This window comes from Centruroides vittatus, unplaced genomic scaffold (genome assembly GCF_030686945.1).
Source record: "Centruroides vittatus isolate TY-2023 unplaced genomic scaffold, ASM3068694v2 scaffold_769, whole genome shotgun sequence".
Classification (NCBI taxonomy): Eukaryota; Metazoa; Arthropoda; class Arachnida; order Scorpiones; family Buthidae; genus Centruroides; species Centruroides vittatus.
The window spans coordinates 266,784-286,578 of record NW_027122717.1 but is presented as its reverse complement, the minus strand read 5'-3'; the positions used below and the strand labels follow the sequence as shown (position 1 = coordinate 286,578).

At 34.0% G+C, this 19,795-nt stretch overlaps 2 protein-coding genes across 4 annotated transcripts in view; one reads left to right on the top strand and one right to left on the bottom strand.

Moving 5' to 3' along the window:
- Positions 1 to 792: 792 nt before the first annotated feature.
- Positions 793 to 1,970, bottom strand: LOC136989756 (uncharacterized). The gene has a single exon (XM_067288010.1). It carries the CDS (start codon positions 1,916 to 1,918, stop codon positions 1,142 to 1,144), a length of 777 nt encoding a protein of 258 aa, XP_067144111.1. The 5' UTR covers positions 1,919 to 1,970; the 3' UTR covers positions 793 to 1,141.
- A 1,568-nt stretch (positions 1,971 to 3,538) lies between these two features.
- The window catches only part of LOC136989942 (DNA damage-regulated autophagy modulator protein 1-like), a 28,787-nt gene continuing 12,530 nt past the window's right edge, over positions 3,539 to 19,795 (top strand). The window contains exons 1-2 of one of the 3 annotated variants that reach the window (XM_067288250.1): positions 3,539 to 3,640; positions 9,999 to 10,047. The gene's annotated coding sequence lies outside the window, so the exon portion shown is untranslated. Of the gene's footprint in view, positions 3,641 to 4,081; positions 4,104 to 9,998; positions 10,048 to 19,795 lie in introns of those variants that run through there. The other 2 variants (XM_067288251.1, XM_067288252.1) reach the window with 2 other exon arrangements.

Genomic DNA, 19,795 nt, shown 5'->3' with positions numbered 1-19,795 from the left:
TCCAGACCCTTTCCCGAGACCTTGAATCCGAGAAATTCGATTAATGGTACGCCGAAGGTGCATTTCGACGGATTTATGGTTAACCCATATTCTTGGAGGCGTTGGAATAAGTCGCGAAGATGCGAGATGTGTTCTTCCTGGGAGCGTGACGCTATTAATATGTCATCGACGAAAGCATATGCAAAGGGGAGTCCTCTGGTTACTTCGTCGATGAACCGTTGAAATGTTGCGGATGCGTTGCACAATCCGAATTGCATCCTGGTACTCTCGAAGAGACCAAACGGTGTCGTTATAGCTGTTTTGTGCACGTGCGGTGGGTAGATGGGTATTTGATGATAGGCCTTGATTAAGTCTATGTGAGAGAAGATTTGTGTTCCGTGCAGTTCCGATGTGAAATCTGCGATGTTTGGAACGCTGTATCTGTCCTTTATGGTTTGTGCGTTTAGAGCACGATAATCTCCCACGGGTCGCCAATCTGAACTGTTTTTCTTGGTGACCATGTGGAGTGGTGATGCGTAATTGCTTTTTGATGTTCGCATATGGCCGAGAGCTATCATCTTATCGAATTCGGCCTTAGCGATTTTAAGCCTATCGGGTGCTAGGCGACGTGGTTTCGCAGTTACGGGCTGACCAACAGTTTCTATGTGATGTACAACGTTGTGTTTTACGGGTTGGTTAGGACGTGGAGGTCTGGTGATCTCAGGAAATTCTTCCAATATCTTATGATATATGGAGTCGTTGGTCGTTATCTTGATAGAGTGGATGGAGGTTTCTAATAATTTGCCTGGAGAGTTTACCTTTGTCTGAACGTCTGTGAGACATTTTCGTCTAAGATTCGGTACCAAATGGAAGTGATACAAGAAATCTGCGCCTATTATTGCTGTTGACACGTTGCCAATAAGGAATTTCCAACGAAAAATTTTCTTTAACCCAAAATCGAGAGTGAGTGTTCGTTGGTCGTAGACATGAATTGCAGTTGTGTTTGCTGCCATCAAGGTCATTTGAGATGCGCGCTTCTTTTGTGACGAGGAGGCTGGAAATATTGATACGTCGGAACCTGTGTCGACGAGAAAGTTTACGTTCGTTCTCTTGTCTAGGATGAACAGGCGACGAGATTGCTCCGGCAAAGTGCATGTCGCCTCTACGCTTCGCCGCTCTCGTTTGTTGGAAAACTACACGGCGGAGTACATTTTTGTGCCTTTGCGCCAAAACGGTTGTGGTACCAGCAGTAGTTGTTGATACTGCGGTGAGTGGAATTGTTGCGATGTCCTGAACTACTGCGGGAGCGTCGAGAAAAATGGTCGCTGCGATCCCGACGTGCCTGCGTTAGTTTATCGATTCGCTTGTTAAGTTTATCTATTTCGACTAGTATTTTGTTGGTTAAGGTATCGGGCTTCTCAGGTTGCGACACTGAAGCTATCGTTGCAGGGGTTACTTCCACCACGCGGTCCGCTACTTCCGCTGCTTTGTCTACGTCGAGTGGGGTAATGGCGGCTAGGATAGATTGGACGGAAGTCGGAAGATGTTGTATGAATAACTCTAGTATAACTGCGTCCGGGATTTGAAAATTTTCCGCCCGACGCTTTAGAACACGTAGTAGTTCGGAAGGTTTGCGGTCTCCTAGCTGTTCTCCGGCCAATAGTTTTCGTAACTCTTGTTGAGACGATTCGCCGGATCGTTTAATAAGTTCCACCTTTATGTGACCGTACGGGTCTGTACGGTCCGGAGAAATAATAATGTCTCTAACCGTTGATGCGACTTCCGGTGGTAAATGAGCCACTACGTAGTTGAACTTTGTGGCACTTTCCGTGATCGGCTTTGGAGATCCTAGAGCAAATGTGCTTTCGCACATGTGGAACCATAAGGCTGGGTCGGAAAAGTTGTACGGAGGGATTTTTACTGCTCCAATCTCGGCCATGATCTGACGATTGAAGTCGTGAACAAGGAAGAACGACGTACCTGATGAAGGTTCCAATGGGTGGATTCGGTAGTTTTCTTAGTTGAATTACGTTATTAGTCCGGGTTCGGGTCACCAATGTAGTGTTTTTACTGCTATTAATTTTGCTTCTCGTCACTCCGCGCGATTAAAAACGAATGAGACGAACAGTAACAAAACTACGTTTATTTTCTGCTCGCGTAACAGTTACATGACTCGACGATGTGGCTAACAAAAGGCAACTGGCTGACCAAAAGGTCCCACAGGGTGAGTCCGGTCCCGTTCCAGGAAGTAATAACTCTTACCACCTGGGGTTCGTTACGACTGTTAAGATGTGGAGAGTGACGTTCCCCACAATGTTTACAGTTCGTAACGTCGTAAGGAATAGCGTAACGATAATTTTACGTCCCTTCTGTTAAAAACTTGTAGGGAATGCACCGGTCAAAAGCGATAAAAGCGTAATTTTGTTTCAGAAAGTTACGAAATCACCGAAAACAAAAAAAAAAAAAAAAAAATTGTTGGCGTCGGACTGTTCGGAGTTCGAAAGTTTTCGGGAAATACGAGTAAAGTTCACACTACTATTTCCTCGGTCACACTACTATTTCGGTACTTAGTCACAGTGTTGATTTGCGCCCGTTTACAGGCGCAAACCAACACTGTGACTAAGTACCGAAATAGGTGAAAAAGGTTTCGAAATAGTAGTGTGATGGAATGTCATCCTGCAACACACATCGTGGTACACATATTGTCCGATAGAAAGCATAAAGAGATCGTAATTGGAAGATAGTAATAAATTTGCGAGAAAATGTCAGTGTGAGTGGTGAATTTGTGGAAAATCGTGTGCATTATAGAAAATTACAAAAATATCTATGAAATTTTATTTCAAATATAAGTTACGTAGTTATATCGGAGGAGCTCAGAATTAGTGGTGTAGCGTAGTGGGGGCGGCAGGGGTTCCCCACTCCGGGCGGCACTTATAGGGGGCGGCAAAATTTCACAAGAAATAATATCTTGTAAAAATACCTAAATAAGGGGGCGGCGAAATTTTCCTTCGCCCCGGGCGGCTGACACCCACGCTACGCCACTGCTAGAAGCTCATGCCCAACTAGCTGTTACAAGACAATAATTAACAAAACGTTTCCTAAGTTGGAAATAACTCATAGTTTATAACTTATAAATATACCAATATATATCGTCAAATTGTTTGCTTGCTTAACGTGAAAATTTTTAAAATTTCTATCGCCCACTTGACCGTCGCCCGTTGTGAATCGCCTAGTTGACCGCCGTTACCCTATGTAACACAATATCACATTTCATAACAATACAAAATTTAACGATTTTCATAGAAATTCCTTTATATTCTATAGCCATCAACTCTTTCAAAATTACGTGCATATTATTTTCGATAACTTTTGAAAGAAACCTGCACTTTTATGATATTAATAATATATTAACATATTTTAAAATTATTTTTATAATATTATATATATATATATAACAATTGCGTAATATTAAATTATTCAAACTCGCGACAAATAGTTGCGATGTCTATGAAATTGACTAGCTTAAAGAAATCTTTCTAGCCAATCTCTATATACCTTGTAAGCTAGTATTACTTATTGACTCGCCGGGTTAACGATTGTCAATCAAATTATAAATGAATGATACACTATTACTATGTGCATAAGGAATTAATTTGTAAAGGTGAATCACTTTTATATATTTAATCCACTTTTTATTACTTTGATGAAATTCTTATTGTGTTACGTATAAAAATAAACGATAAAACGGTATTCTGTTTGATTAAAGGCGTAGTTAATCTTTAAGCTAATAGTTTCTTTAGTAGGAGTTATCTTTACGTAATTTGTGTAGGTATTTATACATGTTATCAAGGAAGCAAGCTACCATTTTTGAATATACTTTGTTAATTGAAAATATAATCGTGACAAGTTTCAATAGAATGTCAACACAGCCTTATTTGTTATGTACAGTACCATGTAACGTGATACTTCTGTTGGTATTTAACGCGAAAGATGTTGCTCAATCAATTTGCAATACACATCTTAATGATTGTTTCGTAATAATTTGAGACTTGAAATTACAAACTATATGCTTTAATATACACTAAAAATTGATAGAAGTTACCTTTATAAACAAATGACTAAAGGTATGTGTGTAGAAAGTAGCTGAAAGTAATGGTAACATGTGCTTATAAATTTACATACGTATAAAGAAACTAATATATAAATCTATAAAGCCATAATAAGAATAATGCAGGTATTTAGCAAGTAATCTGTGTTTAGTATGTTTTAGAATTTTCAACTTTCAATAAAACTTAAGTTGTGAAAAAAATTGTTTTTGTGTGTGAGATTATGATTCATCAAACTGGTAATGAAACAAAACTTTTAATTAATTTGAATAAAAATAGAAATACTTAATTTAAAAAAAAAAGGAGTTTATTAAAATCTTAATTGATGAATTTAAACTTTGCTTTCATTCTTTTAAATCTCTGTCAAGATAGATTTTACTGTTGTTAATAATGACGTAGTTTTATTGTTTTGCCAGTTTAAATCTATTTCTATCCAGTAAAGGAGGAGCAGATATTATGAATAGAGTGATAGTATTTGATTATTGAAGAATTTTTTCTGTTTGTTGTGAAAAATCGGATGAATTAGTTATTTCTTACAGGCTCTCATACATGTTATAATTTTCTGTATTGTCTCCATATATGATTAGAGTGAGGAAGAACAAAATTTTTTTTTATCATATAATTGACAAATTTTTCATGATCTTTACAATTAATATATTGGTATTGTTGTCTTAAAATAGTTTTCTGCACTATGCCTGCTGTGCATCATTAATGACAAACAGGTTTTTGTCTATTGCATCTAGAGCTGTGACTGGGTTTTGTAATAGTATCAAATCCTTTGCATTGTACATTCTAATACGGCATTTTGAATTTTATGTCTGATATTTGAGATGTTAAATGTGAGAATAATAGCTCTTGTAGAATTTTGTGACACAGATGTGAATCTTTTTCATTGTAGTAACACTAGTTGAGTAAGTTTCTTCAAAAAATTTGAATCTCAAATATCTAGTACATATGAGTAGAATCAGGCTTATACAGAAACAGTTAAAAGATTTGAAAAAGGAACATCAAGTATGTTATGAGAAAATCTGAAATCTTGAAAAATAAAATATTTTATGTATAATTCTCTACCTGATGAGCTAGAACTTACTAATAATAATTCACTCCTTCCATATTAAGGTTCTATTTCAGACTGTTAAAACCTGAAGCAGGCCACTTAATGTAGCCAAAAATGATTGTTTTGTTAAATTTTATTAAACTATTTTGCTGGAAATAGTGTGGAAGATGTGACTTATTATTGTATGTGCTACAATGAAATTACATCCTATGATAAATTTTGGATAATATATAAAGTTACTAATACTGGGTATATGGGTATCAGCTAGCTAGTGTAATACTTGATGTTGATCAGTGGTGCACCCTCCAAAGAAAAATGAAAACAAATAGAAAATTTTCCAAAAATCTTTTCTAAATTAAAATTAATTTTTTTATTTATATTGTGTTATGTCTTCTAATTCTATACTACTTGTAAATTAGCAGTTACATAAGGTGGGAATTTTATTGAATTCACATTAAAAACTTTATCTGTTCAATTCAGCTTCCTCAAAATAAAATCCTGATTGCACCACTGATGCTGATTATTTATATGTACAGGATGGTTCATTCTAATCGATCCACTGGAAAAACTTAAAAAATACATATCCTACAAAAAAAAATTATTAAACCAAAGATATCCTTCAAGGAGCAACAAGATTACACTATCAGTTTCATCATAGATGGCACCACAATCTGTGAAAAATGGGTCAACTTCATTTTCTTAAATGTGAAATACAATTTATTATTACATATTGTGAGCATACACAAAAAATAAACTTTTATCTGAAAATTTTTCTAAAAGATGCAATTATCTAGGCTTACCATAATATTTTTTTCTCAAACCGGGACAATTTTGAGAAAATACTTGCAACAGAAATTAAGTCTACTAGGATAAGTACTGTACCTATGATTGAATAGGCTAAATAAAGTAGTTGTTAACAAAAACGAGTTAAAAGCAATTTTTAATAACTGAACTAAACGTATATTACTAAATACCGAACCTGTTACCGGTGTAATTTGCGTGAAAAAATCTTCTTTCCACAAACATTGTCACATTTCAAAATACGACAATACATTTGAGGAAGTTCCTATTGTTTGCCTTATGTTTCGCACATTTCAAGTGATTTTTAATGTCTGAATTTCCACCACAAGTTACTGAAAATTCTGAAAAGCACAATTCATATTTTACTTGGTCAATAAGATCACAGCCTTTTTTTCTAATCATCAGTAAATACACTGTTTCTTTTTGGCATTTTAGAGATTAAATGAATTTAGTGTACAGTACGAAATAATTGCAAATGCCGACCAGCTTGGACTCGACTAACTTGTAAGATATGACATGCACAGCAATGACGTGGCCAGCATAAGTTTTAGTATTGCCAACTCTAATTGAAACAAAATATCTAAAAAAATGAAATAAAAATTAAAATATCTGGATCTTGTAGGCTACGTGCTATTATAAATTCTGAAAAAATAAAACATCTAAATTCATTAGGCCATATGCTATAAATTTTGAGGAAAACATCTATAGAAGTACTTAGATCTAGATACGAAATATTTAGATTAGCAACAGTGAGTATAACAGAAGGCCAAATTGCCATTTTACTCGAGGCTGCACTACTTTTACTTCTTGTATATTCGGCACTTTTAAAATTTTATCAAATAACCGGGACAAAATGACAAACTGGCTGGGACACTGGGACATCATCATCAAACCGGGACATCTGGTAAGCCTACAATTATCAGAAATTATGAGCATTTTAACTTTTATGCAGCTGCCACACTCCATTCATCTATATATATATATATAATCACAGATATATATATCTGAATTTATTGAGAAAGGAAGAAAAATGCTTTAAAAAAATCTTCAGAAAACTATTATTTTTTGATTCAATCATTCTTCTTCCTTAAATAATGAACTTATATGGAACTCATGCCATCGTGTGATAAATAGATGTTGATATTGCCATTGAGAACAAATCACACAGGAACATATTTAGTGGAAGAAGGTTGGTTTATTGGTAGGAATGGATATACAATTGTTCTCATCGGCAACGTTATGCTAAGAAAATACATGTAGTAAGGAGAACAGGAAGCAACCAAGAAATAGATGTTGAGTTTAGTTTAAAAATATTTTAAATTAATTTAATGCCAAATGATTGCCATATTAATATCAGGCTAACATTAATATATATAATGTCACTATTAATAATTGAATGTCAAGTAATTTGGTCTACAGGTCGGCATTAAGCACCATCGTAAATTTAATATTTAATAATTAATTTAGAAGTTTATGAAACAAAAGATTGGATGGCGGTTTGTATAGCATAATTGGCAATGCATCTGCACAGCAAATGGAATTGCAGGTTTTAGTCCTGCTTCAGGCTAATTCTTTTCTTCCAGAACCTTCTAAATTAATTATTAAATATTAAATTTATCAGGAGATGGTGCCTAATGCCTATCTCTAGGGATTAGGTGCCATCTCCTGATCTATGGATAAAGTAATAAGTTTCAAAAACTGAGTTTAGAGGTCATCTGTTGTTCAATAGTAAAATTTTTTCTTTCAAAATGAATTTTTATCTCCCTTACCTTCCAGTTCTCTCTAATGCTTCTTGGGTGCATATACTTATGGAATCAAACTTACTCAAGATTACTTTGATTGTTCAAATTGCATATACAAACAAACCGTAATGATCTGATCAATCTCTAACCACGCATACAAACATCATCTAGGATTAACTGGATTGTGATCAAACTAATCTGAGCAGAGGATAGGATAAAAAAGATTAAGATGAGGACCTCCATGGTTAAAATCAAGCTTATTGTTGAGAGCAAAGAAATGTGTTTAACTGTCAACAATCAAAAGTATTTTAAAACTTATAAATGATAAGTGGAAACATTGTTATTAAAATAGCTGATAAACTGAAATGAAAAAATAAGCATTAAGAAACAATTTTGAGAATGTATGGCATGCACTTTCATGTTTTGCTAATTTGTGAACAATTTTAGTCACAAAGTAGATGCAATTTGATCCTACTCTAAAACTAACAGAAGAAGAAGCAATTTGTATCACTTGACAAAGAGTGATTTGATCTTACAGAGCAATCTATCTGTAATGAAAAGTATATGTACCGCTTGAGTCATCATCTGTTCCCAACAGAGATGTGGTGCCCACTGAAATCACTAAGTTAAAGGTGGAAAGCAGCATCTGCTATTCAGTAATAGAGATTATATTTGATTTTTATTAATAAAAATTTTATTGTGTGATGAAAAGTAAAAAATTAAATCTTGCCATTGAGGTCCAAGGTTTTTTTGGTAGTCCTACAAATTACTGTACAGTAGAGCATCAATTATCCGACCCTCAATTAACCGACTTATCGGTTAACCAACCATGTTCTGGTCGGCAAATTCAAATGTTCACTAGTGATGTGGTGCTACAATATTTGGTTATGTCTTGGCTACTTTAATATTATTTTTGTTAAATTTTTGCATGTTTTAGCTGGCAACACTGGCTCGACCATGAAAGTGAGGCTAGTATTTAAACCAGGTCTAATACACAATACTAATAATGTATTAACTCATAATTACCGAAAAACCAGCATTAACTCACTACAGAACGAACATTTTCAATGGCCATCGTCGGGTTCGATTCGTTGGAATGCTTGTAAGAGAACGCGCATTTCAAAAATATGAAAAACCGCACGTGTTGAAGTATGCGCATGTCCAATGTATTTTTGAAATGCGCGTTCTCCTACAAGCATTCCAACGAATCAAACCTGATGATGGCCATTGAAAACGGTTGAAAACGTTTGTTCTGCAGTGAGTTAATGCTGGTTTTTCGGTAATTATTTAGTTATTCAATTATATACCAGTAATGTTGGGATGATTATACTAATAATGTATTTTATCATACTTTTCGGTTATCTGACTTTTCAGTTATCCGACCAACCCCAGTCCCCAACTAAGTCGGATAATCGATGCTCTACTGTATATTCACTATATACAATATGTTCAGTGAAGCTGAAAGAATTTAAGATGACCAACAAAATGGCTTACTTCCTATGAATGCAGAAGCATTAGGATCAAGTTACACACAACAGTGACGTGCTGTCAATCAGACAGCACGTCACTGTTTAATCTATGACATGTGATCTGTATTCTGTCAATCATACAAGTGTTGTAGATGAAACTCTGATTGGCTATGTGTGATATTTATTGATATTACTGTACCAAACGGTCACTATGCCGGCAGGTCACTGTTGTGTGTAACTCAACCCCTACTATTCCTTCATTACAATTTATCACACTTGAATTGTGATTATTAATAAATAACGTTTGCATGAGATCATTTATTAAAGTTGTATTTGTTTTGAAAAGGAAAAAAATAATATTTTTTATAATAATAAAAATAAAGATCTTTATTAGCAAAATGGAAAATGCCCTGTTGCCCAGGGACAAGGCAATTACAAATATTAATGTAAACAATTTATTTGCACAAATACTAGTCCCCGATTCCAACATTTTTTTTATTAGTTAGATTCTAACAAGTCCTTAAATTTTGTTCGAAATTTTTTGGTTATAATTTTTCTTTAATAATTTTAATAACATAATTATATAGATTATATAATTCTATCTTTGATAGCTTGTTTCAGTTTCTCTAAAATCATGCGTTGTGCTTTGTAAATATGTGATATTTTAAATGATTCTCACACTTCTGAGTTTTTTACAATCTGTAATATGTAGATTATCAAAAAATTACTAGAATTACATCAATAGCAATTTGTAATTAAAAGGTTACTGTATATATTTCCAATAAATAATGAACTTTTGTTTAATCACAGTTGAGTGATTAATCTTTTATATTGATTCCTATAGATTTCTTTATGTATGGTTGAGATGAAGGTATATTCATTATTTTTAGATGGTAAGTAGATTGACATAGATTATCTTGATCTTTAGTTATAGATTTTGATATTGCTGAGTCAAGCAACAACATATAACAGTGTTTCCAATTATATATATTATTTTCGAATAAAAGAGAAATTACAACAAATGATAGCAGTATTTTATTGAATTTTGTTTGCCATAATTGATTGGTATTTAATCTTCTGCTTTGCTATTATTTCTTGTTGTAAAAAACTATTTTCATAAATTTCAACTGATAATAAAATACTTAATATTTGTTTTAGGAAGAATGAAAATATTCAAATACAAAAGTCTTGTGATGAATAGTGTATCCAGATATAGTTCTTTCTAACTGGAATAATCTGCAAAGAAAATAAACTTGGAAAATTCTTCAGATCAAACAGATAGTCTGATTCCCAAACAGAACCTGCATAGTAAATCATTGAGTTTATTAATGAATTATATAATTTTATACACAAGGGGATATTTGAAATTTTTAGAGCTGAGCACAACTATAACAAATTATCACTTGTTACCTTTACTATTCAGTTTAGAAGAATATGGCCTATAGCTGTCATTTCAATTAAAAGTCACTCCAAAATAGTCAGTCTCCTTTACTATTTGAAGAGAGACATTATCAAGGTATAACTTGGTTTCTTTTTCTGAAATTTTGTTATTTCGGAAAATAATTATTTTTGTTTTTTTGGGTTTAATGTTAAGTGCAATGATTTGAGATATAAATTAAGGTGTTTGAGTTTCCTTTGCAGAGAAATGCTTGTTTGCACCATAATGACAAGATCTGCAAATAAAACATTATGAAAAATTCTGTTAACAATTTCAATATCATCTTTGGAATTTTGATAAAGTTATTTAATTTATAGCAAAGTGGTATTGACTAAGTAGGGGCATGCAGATCATCATGAATTCCTTGTGATAATATAAAATGAGAGAGATATGATAGTCCCCTGGATGATATTGATATTGTATTCTGAGAATAGCTTAAGCATTGTAGAGAAAAGTTTTTCTCCAGCTCCTTTAGACTTCATATTTTAAACTGATAATAGTATGTATAGTATATCAAAAGCTTTTTTGATATCTATGAAAGGTATGAAAAATCACCAATTTTGTGCCTCTATTTCTTACATATACATACTGAAATTTAGAATATAAACCCTTTCTTTAGACTATTGTTGAAATTCTTAGGTAAAATTGCTGTAAAACATATTCTTATAGTTGTAAACAAGGGTTATTGGTGATTAATTTTGGGAGAAGATTTATCTCCTTTTTAATATCATATAAAGCCAAACACAATTCCATGAAACTGGATAAGAAAGTGTGTCATACATTGAGTTGAATAGGTTAAGTAATTTGACTCTTATGGATGGATTAATAATTTGAGAAGTTTACTAAATTGATTCTGTAGAAAATATGTGTTACGTAAGATAAATTTAGTAAGAATGTGATCACTACCCAATGATTAATTAATATGCATCTTGTTAATTAAATTATCTAATTCCTCTAGTGTAAAATTTGAATCTAGATATTTGTTATTGACTGACCTGAAACTAAAGATGACTGGTTGGTGAAATTTTAGGAAAGCACTCATAAAAGTTTTAACCATATATCAAAATCAATTGCTGGGAAAATTACTGTTGGAGTTACTATTGAAACAGAATTTGTGAATTGTTAACCAAAAGAATTATATTTTCTGTCATTACTTAAAATAGTTTCGAAATTAATAAAATAACTTTTTTCTTAGCTTCAAGTAAATTAATGTAGGTTTTTTTAACTTTTTATAATTAATAATAGTTTGATTATTTGAATATTTCCTGAATTATTTTAGATTTTGCTGTTTTAGTAACTTCACGTTATAGCAATTGGAATCAAACCAAGGTTTCTTGAATAAATAATATTTTTAAATATCTGAGTTTTCAAATGATCTTTTCATTTTATTTGTGTTTTATTTTTTCCCTTTTTTCTCTTTCCTTCTCCTCAACTAAAATAAGATTATTTGGCTGAATAGTTCAAAGTATTTGGTTCAAATATTGAGTATAAACCCAAATATACCCAAATGCTGAAAAATATACTAAAATCATATTAATAAGTATAATGTTAAAATCGATTTACTTACATGATAACAAATTTAACAAAAAATTGACTATCAATTTATTTTTATTATTTTATATTATATGATTTAACAGATGACATCAGATGCCAATTCTGCAATAACATGCAATAATAGGCCTATACCTTACTGGTTTTCAAATTATTTTTTATTTAATTATTAATAATATACTGTAATTGTTATTTTATATTATAGTTTTGGTCAACTTTTTGTTGTTTTAATTAAAAATTAAGATGTTTGTTTAATCACTAATATTAGAGTTTATATCAACAAATAGAACTATAAATTTAGTTTCATCTATAAGTTTTGAAATAAGTATTCAATATGATAAAAAACAAAAATTTTATTTTTTTCCTGGCCATTGTATAATTTGTGTGGTAATATGGTAAACCGCTAGTAACTTGGACTAATAAGGAGTGAAGATGTGAATCCAATGCCTCCCAAACATGACATAGTCCACTACATCCAAAGTATTGGGCATCCTGTCTTTGCCTATCCTAGGTGCCTGCATGGTGCAACTGGGAATTTGCAAGCTATATAAAAGCAGCTGGGCGAGACCCTTTTATTCTATTAAAAAACCCAACAACAATTGGTGCCCTGGCAGTGACTATTGTCAACTCAATGCCAGCAGCATTCCTGACAGGTACCCATTACCTCACATTCAAGAGTATGTACAAATATTGCATGGTAAAAAGAATTCTTTTTTTTTTTTGCCCTTGACTTAACAACAGGCACCAATCGTCCGTTTGCACAGGAATCTGATAATATTCCTGTGCACATGGATGACATCCCAAAGACTGCAGTTACTACCTCCTCCAGCTTGTTTGATACGTGCTGTGTTTCATAATCCAAAGGACACAAAAATGGAGTTTCCAATGTAATGCAACACAAACCTTTCAGCATTTTATTCACCAAATGGTGAGAGGCTTAGATTTCTGCATCCCCTATTTACATGATGCCTTCCAACTCACCTGAACTATATATACAGCACCTGGAGATAGTATTCCAGCATTTCGGTGATGTTGGCATTGTGCTCAACTCATCAAAGTGTATCCTCAGAAAATTTTCTATCAGCTTCCTCGGACATGTCATAGTGAACTGGTAACGACATGTTAAGCCTAACGCCTAACTCTAGTTCCAAATTATCTTTAATTATTAATATTGATATAGCCGTTTTCTAGCCCGATAATTTGGCAGTGGTTGGTGTCTTTAAGATCTTGTATTACAGGAGGCTCTTATAATGCAAGATAGAAAGTTAATGTGTTTATTAGGAATTTAATATAAAGTACATAAAAAAAAGAAAACAGGAATCTGAGTTGGTCCATTTCTACCAAGTCCAACTCTTCTAGTAACAAATATGTTTGACTTCAACACCACAGCCCTGGTTTGAGCTAATCATGCACAGTAACGATGTGGTGATATTATTATTAGAATGTGATAACTGATGAGTATCAATTTTTCAAAACATATATTTAATAAATTGCAAAAAAGATAATTAAAATTTATGTCGTTATTTTAAATATTTGAAAAATATTTTAAAATTCTTTAGTTGTCATTTTTAATTATTTTTAACTTGGTCATATAAATTAAAAATGATCAAAAAGTGAGGACTGATAGATGTGATAAGCTTCAACATTATCATATAGTTTAAAATAAATACATAAATTAATAAGAGCTATTGCTCATGTTTTTATCTATAGCTGTTTAATGATAAACATTACGTAATGAACCATGCTGATTTTTAACATCATAGGCAAATTAATGGAGACTGATTAAACATGCGATCTCTTGGCTATTATTGAACTTAAACTACTATTCTATTATATTAGGTAAGAATTAATCATTTATTAGATGATAGGAAAAACTGAAACAATAAGGAAAAGATTGAAACTCTGTTGTTATTGCTTTGTAGATTATTTGGTCTGTCAACCTAACTTTAGTTGTGATCTTAATTAAGGCCATGCCTATAGATGAGGTGGAGAGGCAACTACCTGAGGTGTCAAACTGGAGAAAGGTGTCATAATGTTGATTGATTCACTAAGTAACCAAAAATCCAGCAACAAACTAAATAATTTAATCAAAACAAACATTTTCAATTGCTTTCAGCAACTATCATCAGATTACATCAAAATAAACAAAATAGAATAAAATTTGAAAATTTAAAACATGGAACATTGATCTGATTGGTTGTTACCACACATGTGGAAGATGCTATTCACAAGTAAACACAGTATTGTCTGCTTGGAAACAGTTATTTCAAGTGATATAAAAACTTTTAGATTGTATCATAATGTTTATAGAAATACAAGAAATACAATTTTTGTGTTATGCTAAAATTTTTTGGATCTGTTCTGCCCTTAAATCATATTCTATATTGTGTAGCTGTAAAGTACTATTTTTAGTATCTCAGGAAACCAACACTAACTGTGGCCGGTAAAACTTCCGTTAACCTAACAGATACTTTACGCAGATTTGAGATTAGTTTGCCAGGCCTGGGCTTTTACGCGTGCACTGAAAAAATTAGTAAGAATAACGACAAATATCAAGTCAAAGAAAAAGTTTCAAATATATTTAATTAGTAAATCGAATTTAACTACGTACAAATGTCTATAATCCAAAACAAAATTTATTAACGAAAATCAACAAGTCAACCCGACAATAAAACTCAGCTACTTAGCTTAACTTAATCTTAATTCCCCTTTGAAAATTTGACAAATCAAATACTTAAGAACTATGAACAATATCTCTTACAAACTAAACGTCTATCCGTCACCTCACTATACTAGGAACCTGTTTCCTCAATCCTTTCGCTATCGTCAAATCGAATTCCTCTTTAAACACCTTAGATCGCCTAATTCTCAATCGGGACTTCGCCTCGAATCTTTCACTCAGTAGTACACCTCAATCAGGAAATCACCTCGTTCGTCTTCGGATAGTGAGCTGGTTTTATGTTGTGAGGTGACGTCACAATTCAGCTAGGTTACTCCCCTTATTTACATACTTAATTGTCTAACATCAAATTTCTTTCTGGCAGCTTCAATTCTCCGACAAAATCTTACAAACCATTTACAAAGCATTTAGAACAATTTTCTGGGATGTTTTATGACTGTTTAGTAAGTTTTTTTTTTTTCTAGTGAGTGTGGGGATTCCCCCTCCATTTTTTTGTGTGGACTGTTTATTTCCGCTGGGCAGCGCAAGTGCGCGTGATTTTTCCTATGGTGCTCGTTCTTTCATGAGTTGGTTTATTATCTTCTTTTTTGGTTACTAAGAGAGTGGTGGGGAACCTTCGTCCTAACTAAACATAAGACCCAAAAAAATAAAATAAAATAAAAATACCGCTTGGACTCAGTTCCTTACATAGCTAATTTCAAAATTCATACTGATTTAAATTAATATTGAATGAAGAGTTTGAGGTTTCTGGATGTTAATTTTTTCAGGAAACTAATATTTTCAATATTGTTATTTCCAGCTTTTCTCATGACTTAAAATATGTTTATTAAGTAAGATCTAACTGGAGAAATAAACAAAAGAAACAGTGCACCTTGTAACTCTAGCAGTATATTTAATAAATCATAATGTTTTCGACCTAATATCATAGGCCTTCCTCAATGAAGTACACCATTTTAAAAAAACAAGCATAAGCATATTGAATTCAATGGAAAATGTTTCTAAAGAGAACACACACTCACAGAAAAAGTTAAAATTAATAATTATAATTAATACAAGTAAAAATAAAAATTAATATAAACAAAAATATTTATTAGAGGACCAAGTCCAGGTTACATTTCATATAAGGATTTCTATGGCCATAGGTAAGGTACCATCCCTATGATTAATATAAAATAGTTTTTGGTTGGCTTTAAAAATGTCTATGGTATGGAATGTCCTTATATGAAATGTAATCTGAACTTGGTCCTCTAATAATTATTTTTGTTTATATTAATCCGTACTATGTTGAAATTTTTAAAGAAATTTAAATTAAATTTTAATTAAAAATTTTTTTCCAATTTCTTCAGATGTTGATAGGTAGTGTTACCACCTGTCCGGTTTTCACCCAGACAGTCCGGGAATTGACTCACTGCAGTGGCGTGCCGTCATTGGAAGCGGTGGAAGCGCCGCTTCCACCTTCCAATGAACTTCCCTTGTATTTTCTAAAATATAAATTTTCATATTTTAACGTACTTTGAATTAATTAAAATTAATATTTTATTATAACTGCATTATGTATCTTATTACAAATTTCTAAACTACATGTGAAAAAAACGGTAAGATTGCTATTGTATATTCGAATATCAGTGACGGAATGGAAGCGCTTACGAGACAGCTTCCACAGCGAGAATAACTGAATGGTGTAAAGCAGCCAGAGGGCATTGGCGCATGCGCTTTACAGAGCACCAACCTCACCCGGTTTAGCTGGTGGAAACTTCCTACCCAGTAGCTATCCCTAGCCACTGGGTAGGGAGCTATCTGACTAAGTGAATTGTTTAAGATTTAAAAAGTAAAGAGTACGTATAAAGTGCCAAGTTATATTTAATTATAATTTTCTTTTAATTAAACTGTAATTATATTGACAGATTTTCAGACATAAAATCTTTAGAATTTTTATCACTTTTAGATGTTAATAATTTTAATATTATGAAAAACAATTTTTCCAAGCATGTTTTAATTCTTTATATTAAGTAAATTTTATGGGAAATTTTTTGATTTATCTAAATTACGTAGTGAATCGCAATATTTATATTTGTGTCTGGACTATATTGACTAGTAACTCTTAGACATAAAAAGTATTATAATTAATGACGATCCAAACAAAGACATACTAAAAGAATTATATGATTTAATATCATTAATTTTTACGGTACCATCTACCAGTGGGTCTGCTGAGCGCAGTTTTTCGACTGCGAAGCAAATTCATACATTGGCCAGGAATACTCACTCAGTTGGAGGAAAAATTGTCGTTGCTAGCGTTGCTTTCGATAGAAAAAGCTTTCAAATACATTGATGGAGTCAACGACCAGTGACTTTTATGATAAAGTAATTAACGACTTTGCGGAAAAAAATCGTCAATAGAGTTAGTTTGTAAAAAATTTTAAAAAAGTTTTTTTTTATTATTGTTTGTATCATATCAATTTGTATTATGTATGTATTAATTGTATTTTATAACTAAAATACATAAATTGTTTATTTTTGTCATTTCCAGTATTTGTTTAAAACTTTTATGGAAATGTCATGTACCGGACAGGTCTGACCCGTCACGAAAGACGCGAAAAAACGGTTAATTTAGAGAAAAATTTATTAGTTTAAAAAAACATAGGTAAAAGTCGTTTATAGTCGGACACCCATTGTTTATATCAAACTGCCAGGCAGAAACCATAAATTGCGGAAGGAAGTCATCCTATGATCGGTGGAAGATCGAATTTGTCTTCGATTTTGACTTTTCTCACTCTCCAGGTAAGTCTCTTTACGTTTAGTAAAGAGGGACCAACCACTCGGGAAGCGTGATTGAGGGAGAACGACCAATCAAAATGGATGAAAGAAAGGACGGAGATTGATATAATCTCCGACAATCGAGGACACCTGGTACTTGGTTAACGTTCCGAATAACAAAAACGCCATGTGTCAACGCGGAAAAAAAAAACAGTTTCTCGTCTATTGTGCCAACCTGTAACCCGTGCCACTTCGGACTTAGACCGTGTCCCCAACACCAACAGAGGAAGTCTCCCCATGCTCTACAGACTTGTCAAAGCCACTGTCCCGGGACTACCTTCGATTGACCATCAAAGAACCACATCGACGCTTAGGGTGTCTGAACGGCTGATTGTCCTAAAGCAAGCTATTTTGTACATAGTATATGTTTATTTTACACTGGACGACAAAAAAAATAACGCACCAGGAAGGACTTGTTGGATTTGAACAAAAATTGGTATGTGACATTGTCATAGCTAGACAGGTATATGATTGCAACCATAAAGCAAAAACATACTTATTGTGCAGTAATGTTCAATACAGTGCAGGCACTAATATCCCGTTGTGCCGCCTCTAGTGCGGATATAAGCTGTGATACGCCTCGGCATGGAGGCATAAAGGTTCCATATAATGTTCTGTGGCATATCTGTCCACACGTGATGCAACTGGGACTCAAGATGTGTCAGATCCCGCGGCTGTCACAGCTGGCGTCCCAGGTAGTCCCACACATGTTCGATTAATGATAAATCTGGAGACCGTGCAGGCCAAGGAAGTGTGGCAATGTTATGTAGGCATGCTTGGGAGACCGCTGCAGCGTGTGGCTGGGCATTATTCTGCTGGAATATGCCTGTCGGAAGCCCTGCCATGAGGGGCAACACATGTGGCCGGAGGTTGTATTGCACATATCGTTGGGCTGTGAGGGTAGTACGCATGACAACTAGAGGTGTCCTACTGTCGTATGTTACGGCTCCCCACACCATAACACCAGGGGTTGGGCCCGTGTGCCGCTCCACAGTATAGGCTGGGTTGACGCCTTGACCAGCGGGCCACCATACCCTCACACAGCCATCGTGAGCCCCCAAACAAAAGCAGGATTCGTCGCTGAAGACAATATGCTGCCAGTCGGTAGCTGTCCATGATTGTCGTGCACGACAGCACTGCAGATGGAGGCATTGGTAAGTGGCTGTTAATGGTAGAACACATACTGGCCATCGGGAGACCAATCCGCCTTCTACTAAGCGCCTGGAAATGGTGCAGCTGGATACACGGTTTTGTAACGCAGGTGCCACTGCTGCATGAATGGTAGACGACGAAGCTGTAGGCGCTATCCGTGCTTGACGTACAATGAGATGATCCTCCCACCTGGTGGTCTGTCGATAGCGTCCGGAGCCTGTTTGCCATTCATGCATTCCCCTACATCCCCACTGCTCATAACACATCCTAACATTTCCATCAGAATGGTTCAGATGGCAGCCAATCCGGCGATATGACCATTCTCTTCCTCTCAATCCAATGATGCGACCTCTCTCAAACTCACTTAACTGAGTGTAAGGCTGTCGAATGTGTCATAGAGGCATGTCTGTCACTCAACAAAGTCACAACCATCAACACAAGCGCAGGACATATGCACAAGTCGTCACAGCGTGCACCTTTATACCAGACAGAGGAAGCACTTTTCTACCCTCTGGCGGCGATACAACACAAGAACCTGATCCCAAAAGCTAATCATTTACATATCTAGCTATGATGATGCAACATACCAATTTTTATTCAAATCCAACAAGTCCTTCATGGTGCGTTATTTTTTTTGTCGTCCAGTGTATGTTTCTTTTTTGTCGGTTTTTGTCAGGTACGTCCTTTCACCACCACGCACGTACTAATGGACCCTAGGCCATCACTGACGCACAATTAACTGATTGCCCCTGGAAGTCAGCTTCTTTCAGAAACACAGCTTCCCTGTCATCAAATGTCATGGCACGCCACTGACTCACTGTCCAGGTGAACTATTAATTTTGTCCAGAAATTTTTTAGAAATTGTGAAATTACGATGAAACAAAGTTTTTGCAAATATTTTTATAAAGTTACACCATTTGAACAGCAAAAGACCTCACACTCACTGAAACTCATCTGCCATTCCACCATGTTACTCTGTTTATGCCTACGTGTGACAAGCAAC